Raw genomic sequence first — 18,115 nt, forward strand, 5'->3', positions numbered from 1 at the left:
AGACACTCTTATCCCGAGGAATTAGGGTCAAATGTCCTTCTCAAGGGAAACACCCACAGCTTTTTTCCACAAGTCGACTCGGGGATCCGAACCAGTGACCTTTCAGTTACTGACCCAACACTCTTACCCGCTAGGATACCTGCCACCCTAGGAAAACGTGCTTATTGCTGGGAGTGTTACGCACCCACTCCACCACGGCTCGGAACGTATTTTTCTCTTCTGACATATGATATTGGTCTTTGCTGTTGAGCTTTCAGACATCAGATACAACATAGACAGTAGATGGAACTAGGACCCAGAGTTCATCCTCAAGTCACATTGCCAGAAAAACTCCAGTTAGAGATATAACACACTCTCTCACACACTTCAATTCTATGTTCACTTTATCCAATTTGTTACAATGTGTGGAAACGTTGTGTAAATTCCTCTGTATGAATAACGGCTCTAAATGATGTATATTGCTAGCAGCACCATATCACAAGTGACATTCTGACTGTGAAAATGTGATTGGCTATTAATGGTGATTCTGATTCTAATGTAGAAGGTAATGTGCCCATATTAGCTATAATATATAGACCAATACTTCTATAAAAGGCAACCTTACTAAGGGCAGGACAGCCCCTGACCCAGAGTAATATGCTGTGTTATGTGTGATATTTCCATTCCACACCTCTGCAGTTAGATGGTGTCGTGGAAATGTCCTGTATTACCAAATGATGAGAGAGCAAATCACACACCAGTCAGAGTTATACTTAAACTTCACCTTTAATAATAATTAAGCTTTTGCAATAGCATTTGACTTTCAACATTTCAGTATCTCTAATGAAAAGTTGGGAGTGGTCAACATAATGGCAACCCAGATCTTTTATAGCAAAGATCCACCCCCTAGTCAACATGACAAACCACAGAAAATAAGAACTGTTTACAAAGAAAGACTTTTACTTGAGAGTGGAGTATCCCATAGCCAGACAGCATTAGCTATATATTATCGTTCAGTTTGGTCTCCTAAACAAGGTTCTAATCTCGTTCTTGGTACAACATAGTACCAAACATGACCTCATCCAATGGCATACATCGATTGTCAATTCTAGATACCCCCATCTCAAATACATCCCCTCTTGGACAAGCTCATGGAGGAGAGTGAGCCTCTAGGTCTTATACTAGGTCAAGAGAAGGGCAACATCAGAGGGGACATACAATGGTTCCAGACATTGCCATACTCTTCCCCCAAATGGAAAAAGTAGGGAGTGACTGGTGTACAGACATTGTGGAGCCAACTAACTGGTTCCCCATTAATCACGCCATCCCTTCACATGGTTTAGGAATAGTTACAGACACATTCACAGATAAGACAAGCCTGACCTCTCACCTCTCTGGGCCCCAAGTAACTGAGCCTTAGCTGAGAAGGGATAACTGCAAACTGCCAACCCTGTATTCCAAAGAGATACATTCTAATGACAAGTATCTCACAAGCATATTCTGAAAATAAAACATCTTATCTATGTTACCCAACTAATTCTGATTCATCCCCAAAAATGGACAGTATTACCTCTGTTCATTCCACACCTCTGCAGTTAGATGGACAGTATTACCTCTGTTCATTCCACACCTCTGCAGTTAGATGGACAGTATTACCTCTGTTCATTCCACACCTCTGCAGTTAGATGGATAGTATTACCTCTACAGTTAGATGGATAGTATTACCTCTGTTCATTCCACACCTCTACAGTTAGATGGATAGTATTACCTCTGTTCATTCCACACCTCTGCAGTTAGATGGACAGTATTACCTCTGTTCATTCCACACCTCTGCAGTTAGATGGATAGTATTACCTCTGTTCATGCCACACCTCTACAGTTAGATGGACAGTATTATCTCTGTTCATTCCACACCTCTACAGTTAGATGGACAGTATTACCTCTGTTCATTCCACACCTCTACAGTTAGATGGATAGTATTACCTCTGTTCATTCCACACCTCTACAGTTAGATGGATAGTATTACCTCTACAGTTAGATGGATAGTATTACCTCTGTTCATTCCACACCTCTACAGTTAGATGGATAGTATTACCTCTGTTCATTTCACACCTCTACAGTTAGATGGACAGTATTACCTCTGCAGTTAGATGGACAGTATTACCTCTGTTCATTCCACACCTCTACAGTTAGATGGACAGTATTACCTCTGTTCATTCCACACATCTGCAGTTAGATGGATAGTATTACCTCTGTTCATTTCACACCTCTACAGTTAAATGGATAGTATTACCTCTGTTCATTCCACACCTCTACAGTTAGATGGATAGTAGTACCTCTGTTCATTCCACACCTCTACAGTTAGATGGATAGTATTACCTCTGTTCATTCCACACATCTGCAGTTAGATGGATAGTATTACCTCTGTTCATTCCACACCTCTACAGTTAGATGGATAGTATTACCTCTGTTCATTCCACACATCTGCAGTTAGATGGACAGTATTACCTCTGTTCATTCCACACCTCTACAGTTAGATGGATAGTATTACCTCTGTTCATTCCACACCTCTACAGTTAGATGGATAGTATTACCTCTACAGTTAGATGGATAGTATTACCTCTGTTCATTCCACACCTCTGCAGTTAGATGGATAGTATTACCTCTGTTCATTTCACACCTCTACAGTTATATGGATAGTATTACCTCTGTTCATTCCACACCTCTACAGTTAGATGGATAGTAGTACCTCTGTTCATTCCACACCTCTGCAGTTAGATGGATAGTATTACCTCTGTTCATTTCACACCTCTACAGTTAGATGGATAGTATTACCTCTACAGTTAGATGGATAGTATTACCTCTGTTCATTCCACACCTCTACAGTTAGATGGACAGTATTACCTCTACAGTTAGATGGATAGTATTACCTCTGTTCATTCCACACCTCTACAGTTAGATGGGCAGTATTACCTCTGTTCATTCCACACCTCTACAGTTAGATGGATAGTATTACCTCTACAGTTAGATGGATAGTATTACCTCTGTTCATTCCACACCTCTGCAGTTAGATGGATAGTATTACCTCTGTTCATTTCACACCTCTACAGTTAGATGGATAGTATTACCTCTACAGTTAGATGGATAGTATTACCTCTGTTCATTCCACACCTCTACAGTTATATGGATAGTATTACCTCTGTTCATTCCACACCTCTACAGTTATATGGATAGTATTACCTCTGTTCATTCCACACCTCTACAGTTATATGGATAGTATTACCTCTGTTCATTCCACACCTCTACAGTTATATGGATAGTAGTACCTCTGTTCATTCCACACCTCTACAGTTAGATGGACAGTATTACCTCTGCAGTTAGATGGACAGTATTACCTCTGCAGTTAGATGGACAGTATTACCTCTGCAGTTAGATGGATAGTATTACCTCTGTTCATTCCACACCTCTACAGTTAGATGGACAGTATTACCTCTGTTCATTCCACACCTCTACAGTTAGATGGATAGTATTACCTCTGTTCATTCCACACCTCTACAGTTAGATGGATAGTATTACCTCTACAGTTAGATGGACAGTATTACCTCTGTTCATTCCACACCTCTACAGTTAGATGGATAGTATTACCTCTGTTCATTCCACACCTCTACAGTTAGATGGATAGTATTACCTCTACAGTTAGATGGATAGTATTACCTCTGTTCATTCCACACCTCTACAGTTAGATGGATAGTATTACCTCTGTTCATTTCACACCTCTACAGTTAGATGGACAGTATTACCTCTGCAGTTAGATGGACAGTATTACCTCTGTTCATTCCACACCTCTACAGTTAGATGGACAGTATTACCTCTGTTCATTCCACACCTCTGCAGTTAGATGGATAGTATTACCTCTGTTCATTTCACACCTCTACAGTTAAATGGATAGTATTACCTCTGTTCATTCCACACATCTGCAGTTAGATGGATAGTATTACCTCTGTTCATTCCACACCTCTACAGTTAGATGGATAGTATTACCTCTGTTCATTCCACACATCTGCAGTTAGATGGACAGTATTACCTCTGTTCATTCCACACCTCTACAGTTAGATGGATAGTATTACCTCTGTTCATTCCACACCTCTACAGTTAGATGGATAGTATTACCTCTACAGTTAGATGGATAGTATTACCTCTGTTCATTCCACACCTCTACAGTTAGATGGACAGTATTACCTCTGTTCATTCCACACCTCTGCAGTTAGATGGATAGTATTACCTCTGTTCATTTCACACCTCTACAGTTATATGGATAGTATTACCTCTGTTCATTCCACACCTCTACAGTTAGATGGATAGTAGTACCTCTGTTCATTCCACACCTCTGCAGTTAGATGGATAGTATTACCTCTGTTCATTTCACACCTCTACAGTTAGATGGATAGTATTACCTCTACAGTTAGATGGATAGTATTACCTCTGTTCATTCCACACCTCTACAGTTAGATGGACAGTATTACCTCTACAGTTAGATGGATAGTATTACCTCTGTTCATTCCACACCTCTACAGTTAGATGGGCAGTATTACCTCTGTTCATTCCACACATCTACAGTTAGATGGATAGTATTACCTCTACAGTTAGATGGATAGTATTACCTCTGTTCATTCCACACCTCTGCAGTTAGATGGATAGTATTACCTCTGTTCATTTCACACCTCTACAGTTAGATGGATAGTATTACCTCTACAGTTAGATGGATAGTATTACCTCTGTTCATTCCACACCTCTACAGTTATATGGATAGTATTACCTCTGTTCATTCCACACCTCTACAGTTATATGGATAGTATTACCTCTGTTCATTCCACACCTCTACAGTTATATGGATAGTATTACCTCTGTTCATTCCACACCTCTACAGTTATATGGATAGTAGTACCTCTGTTCATTCCACACCTCTACAGTTAGATGGACAGTATTACCTCTGCAGTTAGATGGACAGTATTACCTCTGCAGTTAGATGGACAGTATTACCTCTGCAGTTAGATGGATAGTATTACCTCTGTTCATTCCACACCTCTACAGTTAGATGGATAGTATTACCTCTACAGTTAGATGGATAGTATTACCTCTGTTCATTCCACACCTCTACAGTTAGATGGACAGTATTACCTCTGTTCATTCCACACCTCTGCAGTTAGATGGACAGTATTACCTCTGTTCATTCCACACCTCTACAGTTAGATGGATAGTATTACCTCTGTTCATTCCACACATCTGCAGTTAGATGGATAGTATTACCTCTGTTCATTTCACACCTCTACAGTTAGATGGATAGTATTACCTCTACAGTTAGATGGACAGTATTATCTCTGTTCATTCCACACCTCTACAGTTAGATGGATAGTATTATCTCTGTTCATTCCACACCTCTGCAGTTAGATGGATAGTATTACCTCTGTTCATTCCACACCTCTACAGTTAGATGGATAGTATTACCTCTGTTCATTCCACACCTCTACAGTTAGATGGATAGTATTACCTCTGTTCATTTCACACCTCTACAGTTAGATGGACAGTATTACCTCTGTTCATTTCACACCTCTACAGTTATATGGATAGTATTACCTCTGTTCATTTCACACCTCTGCAGTTAGATGGATAGTATTACCTCTGTTCATTCCACACCTCTACAGTTAGATGGATAGTATTACCTCTGTTCATTTCACACCTCTACAGTTAGATGGACAGTATTACCTCTGCAGTTAGATGGACAGTATTACCTCTGTTCATTTCACACCTCTACAGTTAGATGGACAGTATTACCTCTGTTCATTTCACACCTCTACAGTTAGATGGATAGTATTACCTCTGTTCATTCCACACCTCTACAGTTAGATGGATAGTATTACCTCTGTTCATTCCACACCTCTACAGTTAGATGGACAGTATTACCTCTGTTCATTTCACACCTCTACAGTTAGATGGATAGTATTACCTCTGTTCATTCCACACCTCTACAGTTAGATGGATAGTATTACCTCTGTTCATTCCACACCTCTACAGTTAGATGGATAGTATTACCTCTGTTCATTCCACACCTCTACAGTTAGATGGACAGTATTATCTCTGTTCATTCCACACCTCTACAGTTAGATGGATAGTATTATCTCTGTTCATTCCACACCTCTACAGTTAGATGGATAGTATTACCTCTGTTCATTCCACACCTCTACAGTTAGATGGATAGTATTATCTCTGTTCATTCCACACCTCGACAGTTAGATGGACAGTATTACCTCTACAGTTATATGGATAGTAGTACCTCTGTTCATTCCACACCTCTGCAGTCCCTTCTCTGTGTCCTCTATCTCTTTCACAGAGTGGGGACATTCTTCTCCAACCCCCCCCACCCCCCCACCCACCCCCACCACCCCCACCCCACCCCCCTCTCTCTGGCTTTCCCTCTCTCTCAGTCTTTCTCTCTCTCTTTCTCTCTGTCTTTCTCGCTCACATCATTGTCATAATAGTAGTTGTCATAAAGTTGTCATAAACACATTAATACATTACAGCTGATGTCATCTAATGGTAACTGACTTTACACCGTCACTACACAAACTGCTGTGTAGGTAACCTTGTTGGCTCATGTATACATTATGATAATTCAGCTCCACTTCTCCCCCCCTTCTCTCTCTCTCTCTCCCTTTCTCTCTCTCTCTCTCTCTCTCTAGGATGGGTTCGTTCTTCTCTCCCTGTCTGCCTGCCTTTAACGTGTTGAAGCTGATAGGCTTGATGTACCTGAGGAGTTGGGCTGTGCTCACCTGTAACGTCCCTCACCAACAGGTGTTCAGAGCATCCAGGTCAGGGACAGAGACACAGTCACACACACACACACACACACACACACACACACACACACACACACACACACAGTCACACACAGTCATGCACACACACAGGCACGCACACACACAGTCATGCACACACACACACACACAGGTACATACACACACACACACACACACACACACACACAGGTACATACACACACACACACACACACACAGGTACATACACACACATATAGTGCACTGGAAAAGTATTTAGACCTCTTGAGTTTTTCCACATTCTGTTACGTTAGAGCCTTATTCCAAAATGGATTTAAAAAAGAATAATTCTCATCAATCTACACACAATACCCCATAATGACAAAGCAAAAAAGGGTTTATAGACATTTTTGCAAATGTATAAAAACTAATAAATAGATGTAAATAATACAATAAAGTAAATAATAAACCTTATTTACATAAGTATTCAGACCCTTTGCTTTGAGACTCAAAATTGAGCTCAGGTGCAGCCTGGCCAAACTGAGCAATCGAGGTAGATGGGCCTTGGTCAGGGAGGTGACCAAGAACCCGATGGTCACTCTGACAGAACTCCAGAGTTCCTTTGTGGAGATGGGAGAACCTTCCAGAAGGACAACCATCTCTGGAGTACTCCACCAATCAGGTCTTTATGGTAGAGCCACTCCTCAGGTAAAGATTAACGGAGGAAAATACAGAGAGATCCTTGAAGAAAAGCTGCTCCAGTGCGCTCAGGACCACAGACTGGGGCGAAGGTTCACCTTCCAACAGGACAACAACCCTAAGCACAAAAAAAAAACAGATTTCATCCATTTTAGAATACGGCTGTAGCAAAATGTGGAAAAAGTCAAGGGGTCTGAATAATTTCCCAAAGCACTGTACATATACACACACTCATACTGGACGAGCATGTTCAGAAGACACAGCCACTCTACCATTCACTTCTCTCTCTCTCTCTAGTACTGATGAATACATAATAAACAGTACCACAAAAGACTAACATTACATAATAGCATTGTGCGACACTGCCTCTTCTGGACAGTGAGTGAGTCTGATTCACTCTGGGCCTATAATCCTGGTTCTGTGGTTCTGGTTCTCTGGCTCAGTGGTCCTGGTTCTGTGGTTCTGGTCTCATTACTCCTCTCCTCCACTCCCATCGGATCTTATTTTCCAGCTCTGTGGAGAGAGAGAACAAAATGAGCACATCTCTGTGATGAGCTACTACACTGCTCCCTCAAACACACACACACACGCTTGCACGCACACACACACACACACACACACACACACACACACACACACACACACACACACACACACACACACACACACACAAACACACACACACACAAACACACACACAGTGCCTGCAGGCACTCAGCCCACTCTGATTTATGTAACGAGTCTGTTGCTGCCTCTTTCAGGCCTTATCAGTCACTCTCAGATGTATAGGAAAATACACACTTATGCAAGCGCGCACACACACCATACTCTTCACTTGGTTATGTAAAATAGCATGATAGTTTTAAAGAAATAGCATATAAGTTTATTCAATAAATAGAATGATATGAATAAATAGTATATGTGACTCACCACCTGGATTTGGTCTTCATTAAGTAGCAATATTTGAAATTCTGTATTTTACATTGGATAAAAGTAGAGACTCAGTGCTTCCATAATGGTATATCATACACTGCATTTTTGAAGAACAATAGGAATGTAATTATTTGAAAGTTGATAAGCTTTGAAACTTACTTTTGAGAAAATGGCATTTGAATGTTTTGATATCTAGTGAAGAGCTCTCCTATGTCTACACCCATTCAGCATCGTTCACACCCTCTTAAGCTTTAGCCCCACCCATCTCGTTTCATTCTCGGAGCATTCAGAGCTCAAACTTGACACTCTGAACGATGATTTGTTTACCTCTGGATAACATGAAAACAGCCTAACCAGCTCTGCTGGCAACAATTTCATTACACTTTTTTGCAGACGTTTACTGACACCGCCCATATTCAACGGGTGTTGTACACTTTAGCTTAAGACATCTAGCTAGCTAGGTAAACAGAGCTCAAATAGACAGAAGCCGTCTATATGACAGACCAATCCAAACTCCTCTCTTTGCATGTCCAGCCTACTCATTATCTCAGCCAATCATGGCTGGTGGGACGGTTGCTGGCTTTTTCTGTGGCTTAACCAACAAGTCTCGTAATTTAACAATTTTATTTGCATTTACAGAGTTTGTTATTAAGGCACATGAAAGTTTACAGAAGGCATTTCTGCCAAAAATCTTCTTTAAAAAAAATGGCTCTCCTGTGAAGGCGTGACTTGCGACATGAGCCTAGTTTCCTGAAACGGGTCACATATGATCAATAACTTCCAACAAGACCTCTCCATCACAGTTGACAACTCCACAGTGTCGCCCTCCCAGAGTGCAAAAAACCTTGGCGTGAACCTGGACAACACCCTGTCGTTCTCTGTCGCTCCTGCAGGTTCATGCACTACAACATCAGTAGAGTAAGACCATACCTCACACAAGAAGCGGCGCAGGTCCTAATCCAGTCACTTGTTCTCTCCCATCTGGACTACTGCAACTCTCTGTTGACTGGGCTCCCCGCTTGGGCCATCAAACCCCTGTAACGTATTCAGAACGCAGCAGCCTGCCTGGTTTTCAACCTTACCAAGTTCTCTCATGTCACCACGCTCCTCTGCACACTCCACTAGCTTCCAGTTGAAGCTCACATCCACTACAAGACCATGGTGCTTACCTACAGAGCAGCAAGAGGAGCTACCCCCCCATACCTTCAGGCTATGCTCAAACCCTACACCCCAACCTGAGCACTACGTTCTGCCACCTCAGGTCTCTTGGCCCCTCCACCTCTACAGGAGGACAGCTCCCGCACAGCCCAGTCCAAGCTCTTCTCTGTCCTCTCACCCGAATGGTAGAAACTTCTACCTGAAGCTAGGACAGTCCCTGCCCATCTTCCAAAAACATCTGAAACCCGTCCTCTTCAAACAGTATGTTTGACCCCCCCCTTCTAGCTCTGATTCTACTGATAGCTACGTTATTGAGGCAAAAAATAATTTTGATGACTGTGATATGTGGTTGTCCCACCTAGCTATCTTAAAATGAATGCACTAACTGTAAGTCGCTCTGGATAAGAGCGTCTGCTAAATTACTAAAATGTAAATGTCAAAATGTATAACCAAACAATAATATGATAGTATATTAAAAATATATTCCAACATTCCTATTGTCTCTAACCAAACGTTGTCACGTTCTGACCTTAGTTCCTTTAGTATGTCGTTGTGTTAGTTTGGTCAGGGTGTAAGTTGGGGTGGGTAGTCTATGTTCTTTTTTCTTTGTTGGATTTCTGTGTTTGGCCTGGTATGGTTCTCAATCAGAGGCAGCTGTCGATCGGTGTCTCTGATTGAGAATCATACTTAGGTAGCCTGTTTTCCCCATTTTGGTTGTGTGTGATTCTTTTCTGTTTAGTGTTTTTCGTCACCTTACAGGACTTTTCGTTTGTCGTTTTTGTTGTTTTGTTCAGTTGTTTTATTAAAATAATGGACACTTACCACGCTGCGCATTGGTCCTCTCTTTCTCCAGACGACAACCGTTACAAACATGGATTATGGTTTTTGATTATCTGTCTTTGTTAGTAACATAGTTGATCAGGATTACAAAGGCAGAAAAACTTGAAATAACACAGATAAATAAACAATATAGAAATAAAAGTACAATTTTATTTCTCTCATTTGTTTCCAGATCAAATAATTTCTACCTGGCTATGCTGTTGTTCATGCTTTTTCTGTGTATGCTGCCCACCATCTTCGCCATAGTGAGATACAGACCTTCCCAACACTGCGGGCCATTTAGGTAAGCGATTATTCCCGTGAAGCTCTTTAAATGTGGTGCCCATTTTAAAGTTAGCCCTTGTAATTTAAGGTCATTTAAGGTAAGCCACACTTTCAATAGTGTTGCAGTATACTGTGTGTGTGTGTGTGTGTGTGTGTGTGTGTGTGTGTGTGTGTGTGTGTGTGCATGTTTGTAACCCAAGTGTGTGTGTGTTTGTGAATGATCTAACTCCTATTGAGAACCTTGAAAATCTCTATAAAACATCAATCCATGATTATTTTTATTTTCATCACACATCATAATCTGCTGAAAGCACAGTAAGGCCAAGAAGAAAAGCCTGTATAGCTTTAATTCTGCTGTGTGTGTGTGTGTGTGTGTGTGTGTGCGTGCGCGTTCGTTCCCCTGCAGCGGTCAGGAGAAGATTTATGACATCATCTCAGAGACGATAGCCAATGACTTCCCGCTGTGGTTCAGTAAAGTGATGAGTTACGTCACCAGCCCTGTCGTAGCGTTGCCCGCTCTGCTGCTGCTGTTGTGAGTGCACTCACACACACAGACAGACTCACACAGACTCACACACACACTCACACACAGACTCACACACACACACACACTCACACACAGACTCACACACACACTCACACACAGACTCACACACACACTCACACACAGACTCACACACACAAACACACAGGAATGCAGACTCTCTCACACACAGACTCACACACACAAACACACAGGAATGCAGACTCTCTAACACACAGACTCTCACACACACACACACACACACACACACACACACACACACACACACACACACACACACACACACACAATGTAGCCTGACTTGCTCTATGCATTGTTAATGTGTCAGTGCTCTTGGGGTAACTCTCTCTGTGTCTTTCAGCATGTTGATCAGTCATTGTGTCAGTCCTCTTGGGGTAACTCTCTCTGTGTCTTTCAGCATGTTGATCAGTCATTGTGTCAGTCCTCTTGGGGTAACTCTCTCTGTGTCCTTCAGCATGTTGATCTACTACCTTCAGGCCATTGCCAGATCCCTTAAATTCACCAACAACCAGCTGAGGATGCAGCTTCAGACTGTGAGTTATAGACGCTATAGTTATAGTTCTCGAAGTCAGTCACTATTATACATTAAACAAAAATACATATGAACTTAGAGTGCATCCCAAATATTCCCTAGACAGTGTACTACTATTGGCTCTGGTTAAAAGTAGTGGACTATGTAGGCCATTTGGGATGCCCACTTAGTCTCATGACTGTATGCTGAACAGAAATGTATTTGTCAGGAGAGAACAGAAGACAAGAAGAAGGCATTACAGCTGGCTTCAGGTAAACCTCATCATTCTACTTTCTGGTTGGTTGGTTCTATGTAGTCTATGTCTACATATCCCCTAACATCTTACATCTGACCTTTAACCCTTCACCTCACTTGACTATTAACCTTTACCAATTAAAATGTTGAACTTTTGACCACCTAAGCTATAATCTCTGACCTGTAACCCCTGACCTCTGACCCCCACCCATAGCGAGGCTACAGGCCCCAGAGGTCCCCGGGGGGGACAGGAAGCCTGACCAGCAGGATGGTGACATCACCAGCCGCGAGTCATCCATTCGCACGCCGTCGCCACGACCCAACGGCAGTGTCACAAACTTCCAGTCGCCCGATCGTCGTGGCAACGGCATCCGCACCATCACCCAGTCGGCATCGAGAGTCGAGACCGCTAGGGCGACATTTGCTGCTGGGGCGCCTAGAAGTCCAACAGTGTCCATACTTCACAAGCAAAGGCCGGAGATAATCCCTAACAGGTGTGTGTCACACACACACACACACACACATATTATGTGTTATTCTGTCTGGTCAGTCACAGGCTTTTATACAGTCCTATACAGGTGTGTCTACAGCAGGATTAAGGGTTAGTGTCCATGTTGTTAGTCCTAAATAAACCTCTGAAGGGGGACTCCAGCACCTAGCCCAAAGTTTGAACTTAGTCTCCCATTAACATCAATGCATGACGAAGTGAAAATTACACTTAGGTGGAAGTCAGGATTCACCCCTAAGAAATTGAATGGGATTCCATCTCATTGCTTTCACTCAAGTCAGGGGTCAAAGGAAAGGAAAAGTGTAGTTTTCTTCAACAGTAGCTAATAAGCAGTGGGGTATTTAAGTTCTTCTAAAGCCGGTTTGGGCATACTATGGCCTGGACTACTGTCACTACCAAAGGAATCAACGACACACAGTATCAATAGTATTTGTTACTGTAATGATTCAAGTCGAAGTGGTCTCTCATTACGACCACATACAGTAATAACATTTATCATCCGTATTTCCCTCTGTCACCAGACACCCTTCCTACCTGGGGGGCCCTAGCGGTACCTGCAGGTCCAAGTCCTACCATCATGTGGCGTACAACCCCCCGACACGCTACTCCTCAGAGAACATCCACTCCGACCCACTCTACAGGAAGACCATCAGGCCCATGCACTCCGCAGAGGCAGCTGGGATAGTGACCGCCCAGAGCTACGTGGGCCGTCGCCCCTACACCACGCGCTACGTCATCGTCAACGAGCACGAAGCTAGGAAAAAGTTGCTTCGATCAGCCACACGCGTCCCTCGCCACTTCCGAGCGGAGGACCCTGGGGGTGAAATCGTAGAGCTGATCCCGCGGAATACCAAGCGGTATACTCCAAGGGCTCCGCATCTGCATGGGCACCCACACAGGTCGAATCCGCCGCAGTCACACCTGAGTGATGAAGAGGAGGAGGAAGAGACAGGGGGGAAGAGGGAGTCTAGGAGGGGGTCGTTCGGGCAGAATCACCGGCCCCGCTCACTCTCCGACCTCCAACAGCCAGCTCGCTTCTACATCGGAGAGCGCCTGGAGACCAAGCTGTCTATGGCGTCAAAAGACAGCCACATTGCTAGGGGGCGCTACGGCGGTGAAGCCCAAAAAGGGGACTGGGAGGATATGGAGACGCGCTTGCACTCCCTCTCCCAGACCAGCATCAGAGGAGCGGAGCTTCCACCACCAGTCAGGCACACACAGTCCCCAGCCAGACACCCCCACTCCCCCAGCAGACTTGTACACTCACCCCCCCAGGGCCCTGGAAGACGCCTGGAGCCCCAGGTCAAGCCCAAGACATCCAGGTCCAAGCTGGAGCCTTCCCTGACTGAGTCAGACTCGGCCTCTCTGGCCTCCAGTAGCGACCAGCAGAACAGCAGCACAGACCAGTACATCCAGGTCATTCACAACAAGGAGAAGTATCTCAAGTCTGAGGCAAGGCAAGGCAAACTGGCTAAGAAGAAGTCCAAAGCCAGTATAGATCTCAACGTGTCTGGGTCCAAAGACCTGGTCTGCTCCAACGTGTAGTTGGTGAATTAGTATTGTGAATATATCTAGGTTTATTTAACCTTTATTAATCCATGTAAGTTATTGACAGTAGTGTAAAGTACTTAAGTAAAAAACTACTTTAATGTACTACTTAAGCAGTTTTTTGGGGTATATGTACTTTACTTTTACTCAAATCAAATCAAATCAAATGTATTTATATAGCCCTTCGTACATCAGCTGATATTTCAAAGTGCTGTACAGAAACCCAGCCTAAAACCCCAAACAGCAAGCAATGCAGGTGTAGAAGCACAGTGGCTAGGAAAAACTCCCTAGAAAGACCAAAAACTAGGAAGAAACCTAGAGAGGAACCAGGCTATGAGGGGTGGCCAGTCCTCTTCTGGCTGTGTCGGGTGGACATTATAACAGAACATGGCCAAGATGTTCAAATGTTCATAAATGACCAGCATGGTCAAATAATAATAATCACAGTAGTTGTCGAGGGTGCAGCAAGTCAGCACCTCAGGAGTAAATGTCAGTTGGCTTTTCATAGCCAATCATTAAGAGTATCTCTACCACTCCTGCTGTCTCTAGAGAGTTGAAAACAGCAGGTCTGGGACAGGTAGCATGTCCGGTGAACAGGTCAGGATTCCATAGCCGCAGGCAGAACAGTTGAAACTGGAGCAGCAGCACGGCCAGGTGGACTGGGGACAGTAAGGAGTCATCATGCCAGGTAGTCCTGAGGCACGGTGCTAGGGCTCAGGTCCTCTGAGAGAAAGAGACTATTAGAGAGCGCATACTTAAATTCACACAGGACACCGGATAAGACAGGAGAAGTACTCCAGATATAACAAACTGACCCTAGCCCCCCGACACATAAACTACTGCAGCATAAATACTGGAGGCTGAGACAGGAGGGATCAGGAGACACTGTGGCCTCATCCGATGATACCCCCGGACAGGGCCAAACAGGAAGGATATAACCCCACCCACTTTGCCAAAGCACAGCCCCCACACCACTAGAGGGACATCTTCAACCACCAACTTACCATCCTGAGACAAGGCAGAGTATAGCCCACAAAGATATCCGCCACGCACAACCCAAGGGGATAGCGCCAACCCAGACAGGAAGATCACATCAGTGACTCAACCCACTCAAGTAATTCACCCCTCCTAGGGACGGCATGAAAGAGCACCAGTAAGCCAGTGACTCAGCCCCCGTAATACGGTTAGAGGCAGAGAATCCCAGTGGAGAGAGGGGAACAAGCCAGGCAGAGACAGCAAGAGCGGTTCGTTGCTCCAGGGCCTTTCCGTTCACCTTCCCACTCCTGGGCCAGACTACACTCAATCATATGACCCACTGAAGAGACTCTTCAGTAAAGACTTAAAGGTTGAGACCGAGTCTGCGTCTCTTACATGGGTAGGCAGACCATTCCATAAAAATGTAGCTCCATAGGAGAAAGCCCTGCCTCTAGCTGTTTGCTTAGAAATTCTAGGGACAATTAGGAGGCCTGCGTCTTGTGACCGTAGATTACGTGTAGGTATGTACGGCAGGACCAAATCAGAAAGATAGGTACTACATTACATTCCTAAAGAAAATAATGTGCTTTTTACTCCCTGACACCCAAAAGTACTTGTTACATTTTGAATGCTTAGCAGGACAGGAAAACTGTCTATTTCACACACATCAAGAGAACATCCCTGGTCATCCCTACTGCCTCTGATCTGGCAGACTCACTAAACACAAATACTTAATTTGTAAATTATGTCTGTATGTTGAATTGTGCCCCTAGCTATCCGTAAATTTAAAAAACAAGAAAATTGTGCCGTCTGGGTTTCTTCTGCCCCTGTGCAAGCCAGTTAACCCATTGTTCCCCAGGTGCCGAAGACGTGGATGTCGATTATGGCAGCCACCCGCACCTCTCTGATTCAGAGGGGTTGAGTTAAATGTAGAAGACACATTGTAGTCGAATGCATTCAGTTGTACGACTGACTAGGTATCCCCCTTTCCCTTTCCTAAATTAATATAAGGAATTTGAAATGAACTTTTTATACTTAAGTATATTTTAGCGATTCACATTTACTTTTGATACTTAAGTATATTTAAAACCAAACACTTTTAGACTTTTACTCAAGTAGAATTTTACTGGGTGACTTTCACTTTTACTTGAGTCATTTTCTTTTGAGGTATATTTACTTTTACTCAAGTACGACTATTAGGTACTTTTTCCACCACTGGTTATTGACAGCAAATTATATTTTACAATAATGACCTGTTGAGTTAATTGTTTTGTAATGGGTTACATAAAGTCGTATTGTAAACCACAGAAAATGTGAATAGCCCATTCATGGCCAATGCTATACTTTGTGTGTGTTAACAAACAGCTCTATGTGCATAATATGCATAACATATTATATGCTCACATTATCATGGATACTGTGCTTGTTCTCAATCAAATAAATATCACGGTCAGTGGTCCAAAGTAGTGTACCTAAGCATCAGATTGTTTTGTTCTACTCAAGGTTATGTGTACAGCCCTTAATGTTTGTTTTAGGGTTATCACAAACAGGTGTTATATTGGCTATTATGTGTGTGTACATTACATTGTACCATTCAAACATGGCCTTCAATTCAGTAAAATGATGATACCGTAGTAAAGTATGATGTGTAACATATATAATATACGTCCCTTTTTCAGGACCCTGTCTTTCAAAGATAAATCGTAAAAATCGAAAATAACTTCACAGATCTTCAATGTAAAGGGTTTAAACACTGTTTACCATGCTTGCTCAATGAACCATAAACAATTAATGAACATGCACCTGTGGAAGGTCTTAAGACACTAACAGCTTACAGACGGTAGGTAGGCAATTAAGGTCACAGTTATGAAAACGTAGGACACTAAAGAGGCCTTTCTGCTGACTCTGAAAAACACCAAAAGAAGGATGCCCAGGGTCCCTGCTCATCTGTGTGAACGTGCCTTAGGCATGCTGCAAGCAGGCATGAGGACTGAAGATGTGGCCAGAGCAATAAATTGCAATGTCCGTACTGTGAGACATCTAAGACAGCGCTACAGGGAGGCAGGATGGACAGCTGATCATCCTCGCAGTGGCAGACCACATGTAACAACACCTGCACAGGATCGGTACATCCGAACATCACAACTGCGGGACAGGAACAGGATGGCAACAACAACTGCCCGAGTTACACTAGGAACGCACAATCCCTCAATCAGTGCTCAGACTGTCCACAATAGGCTGAGAGAGGCTGGACTGAGGGCTTGTAGGCCTGTTGTAAGGCATGTCCTCACGAAACATCACCGGCAACAATGTCGCCTCTGGGCACAAACCCACCGTCGCTGGACCAGACAGGACTGGCAAAAAGTGCTCTTCACTGACGAGTCACGGTTTTGTCTCACAAGGGGTGATGTTCAGATTTGCGTTTATCGTCAAAGGAATGAGCGTTACACCAAGGCCTGTACTCTGGAGCGGGATCGATTTGGAGGTGGAGGGTCCATCATGGTCTGGGGCGATGTGTCACAGCATCATCAGACTGAGCTTGTTGTCATTGCAAGCAATCTCAAAGCTGTGCGGTACAGGGAAGACTTCCTCCTCCCTCATGTGGTACCCTTCCTGCAGGTTTATCTTGACATGACCCTCCAGCATGACAATGACACCAGCCATACTGCTCGTTCTGTGCATGATTTCCTGCAAGACAGGAATGTCAGTGTTCTGCCATGGCCAGTGCAAAGAGCCCGGATCTCAATCCCATTGAGCACGTCTGGGACCTGTTGGATCGGAGGGTGAGGACTAGGGCCATTGCAAGAACGGGCAAATCTGGTGCAGTCCATGAGGAGGAGATGTACTGCAGTACTTAATGCAGGTGGTGGCCACACCAGTTACTTTTGATTTTGACCCCTCCTTTGTTCAGGGACACATTATTCAATTTCTGTTCGTCACATGTCTGTGGAACTTGTTCAGTTTATGTCTCAGTTGTTGAATCTTGTTATGTCTGTACAAATATTTACACTTGTTAAGTTTTCTGAAAATAAACACAGTTGACAGTG

General features: G+C 43.5%; 1 protein-coding gene across 1 annotated transcript; it reads left to right on the forward strand.

Annotated features, from left to right (window-relative positions):
- Positions 1-12,238: 12,238 nt before the first annotated feature.
- Positions 12,239-18,113, forward strand: LOC149983132 (transmembrane channel-like protein 3; the record flags this gene model as incomplete). Its single annotated transcript, XM_090239464.1, has 2 exons — positions 12,239-12,531; positions 13,067-18,113. Coding segments are annotated over 2 exons (1,317 nt in total), but the record flags the coding sequence as incomplete, so codon positions are not given.
- Between the last annotated feature and the right edge of the window lie 2 nt (positions 18,114-18,115).

This window comes from Oncorhynchus mykiss, chromosome 6 (assembly GCF_057628025.1).
Source record: "Oncorhynchus mykiss isolate SJ-2025 chromosome 6, ASM5762802v1, whole genome shotgun sequence".
NCBI lineage: Eukaryota > Metazoa > Chordata > Actinopteri > Salmoniformes > Salmonidae > Oncorhynchus > Oncorhynchus mykiss.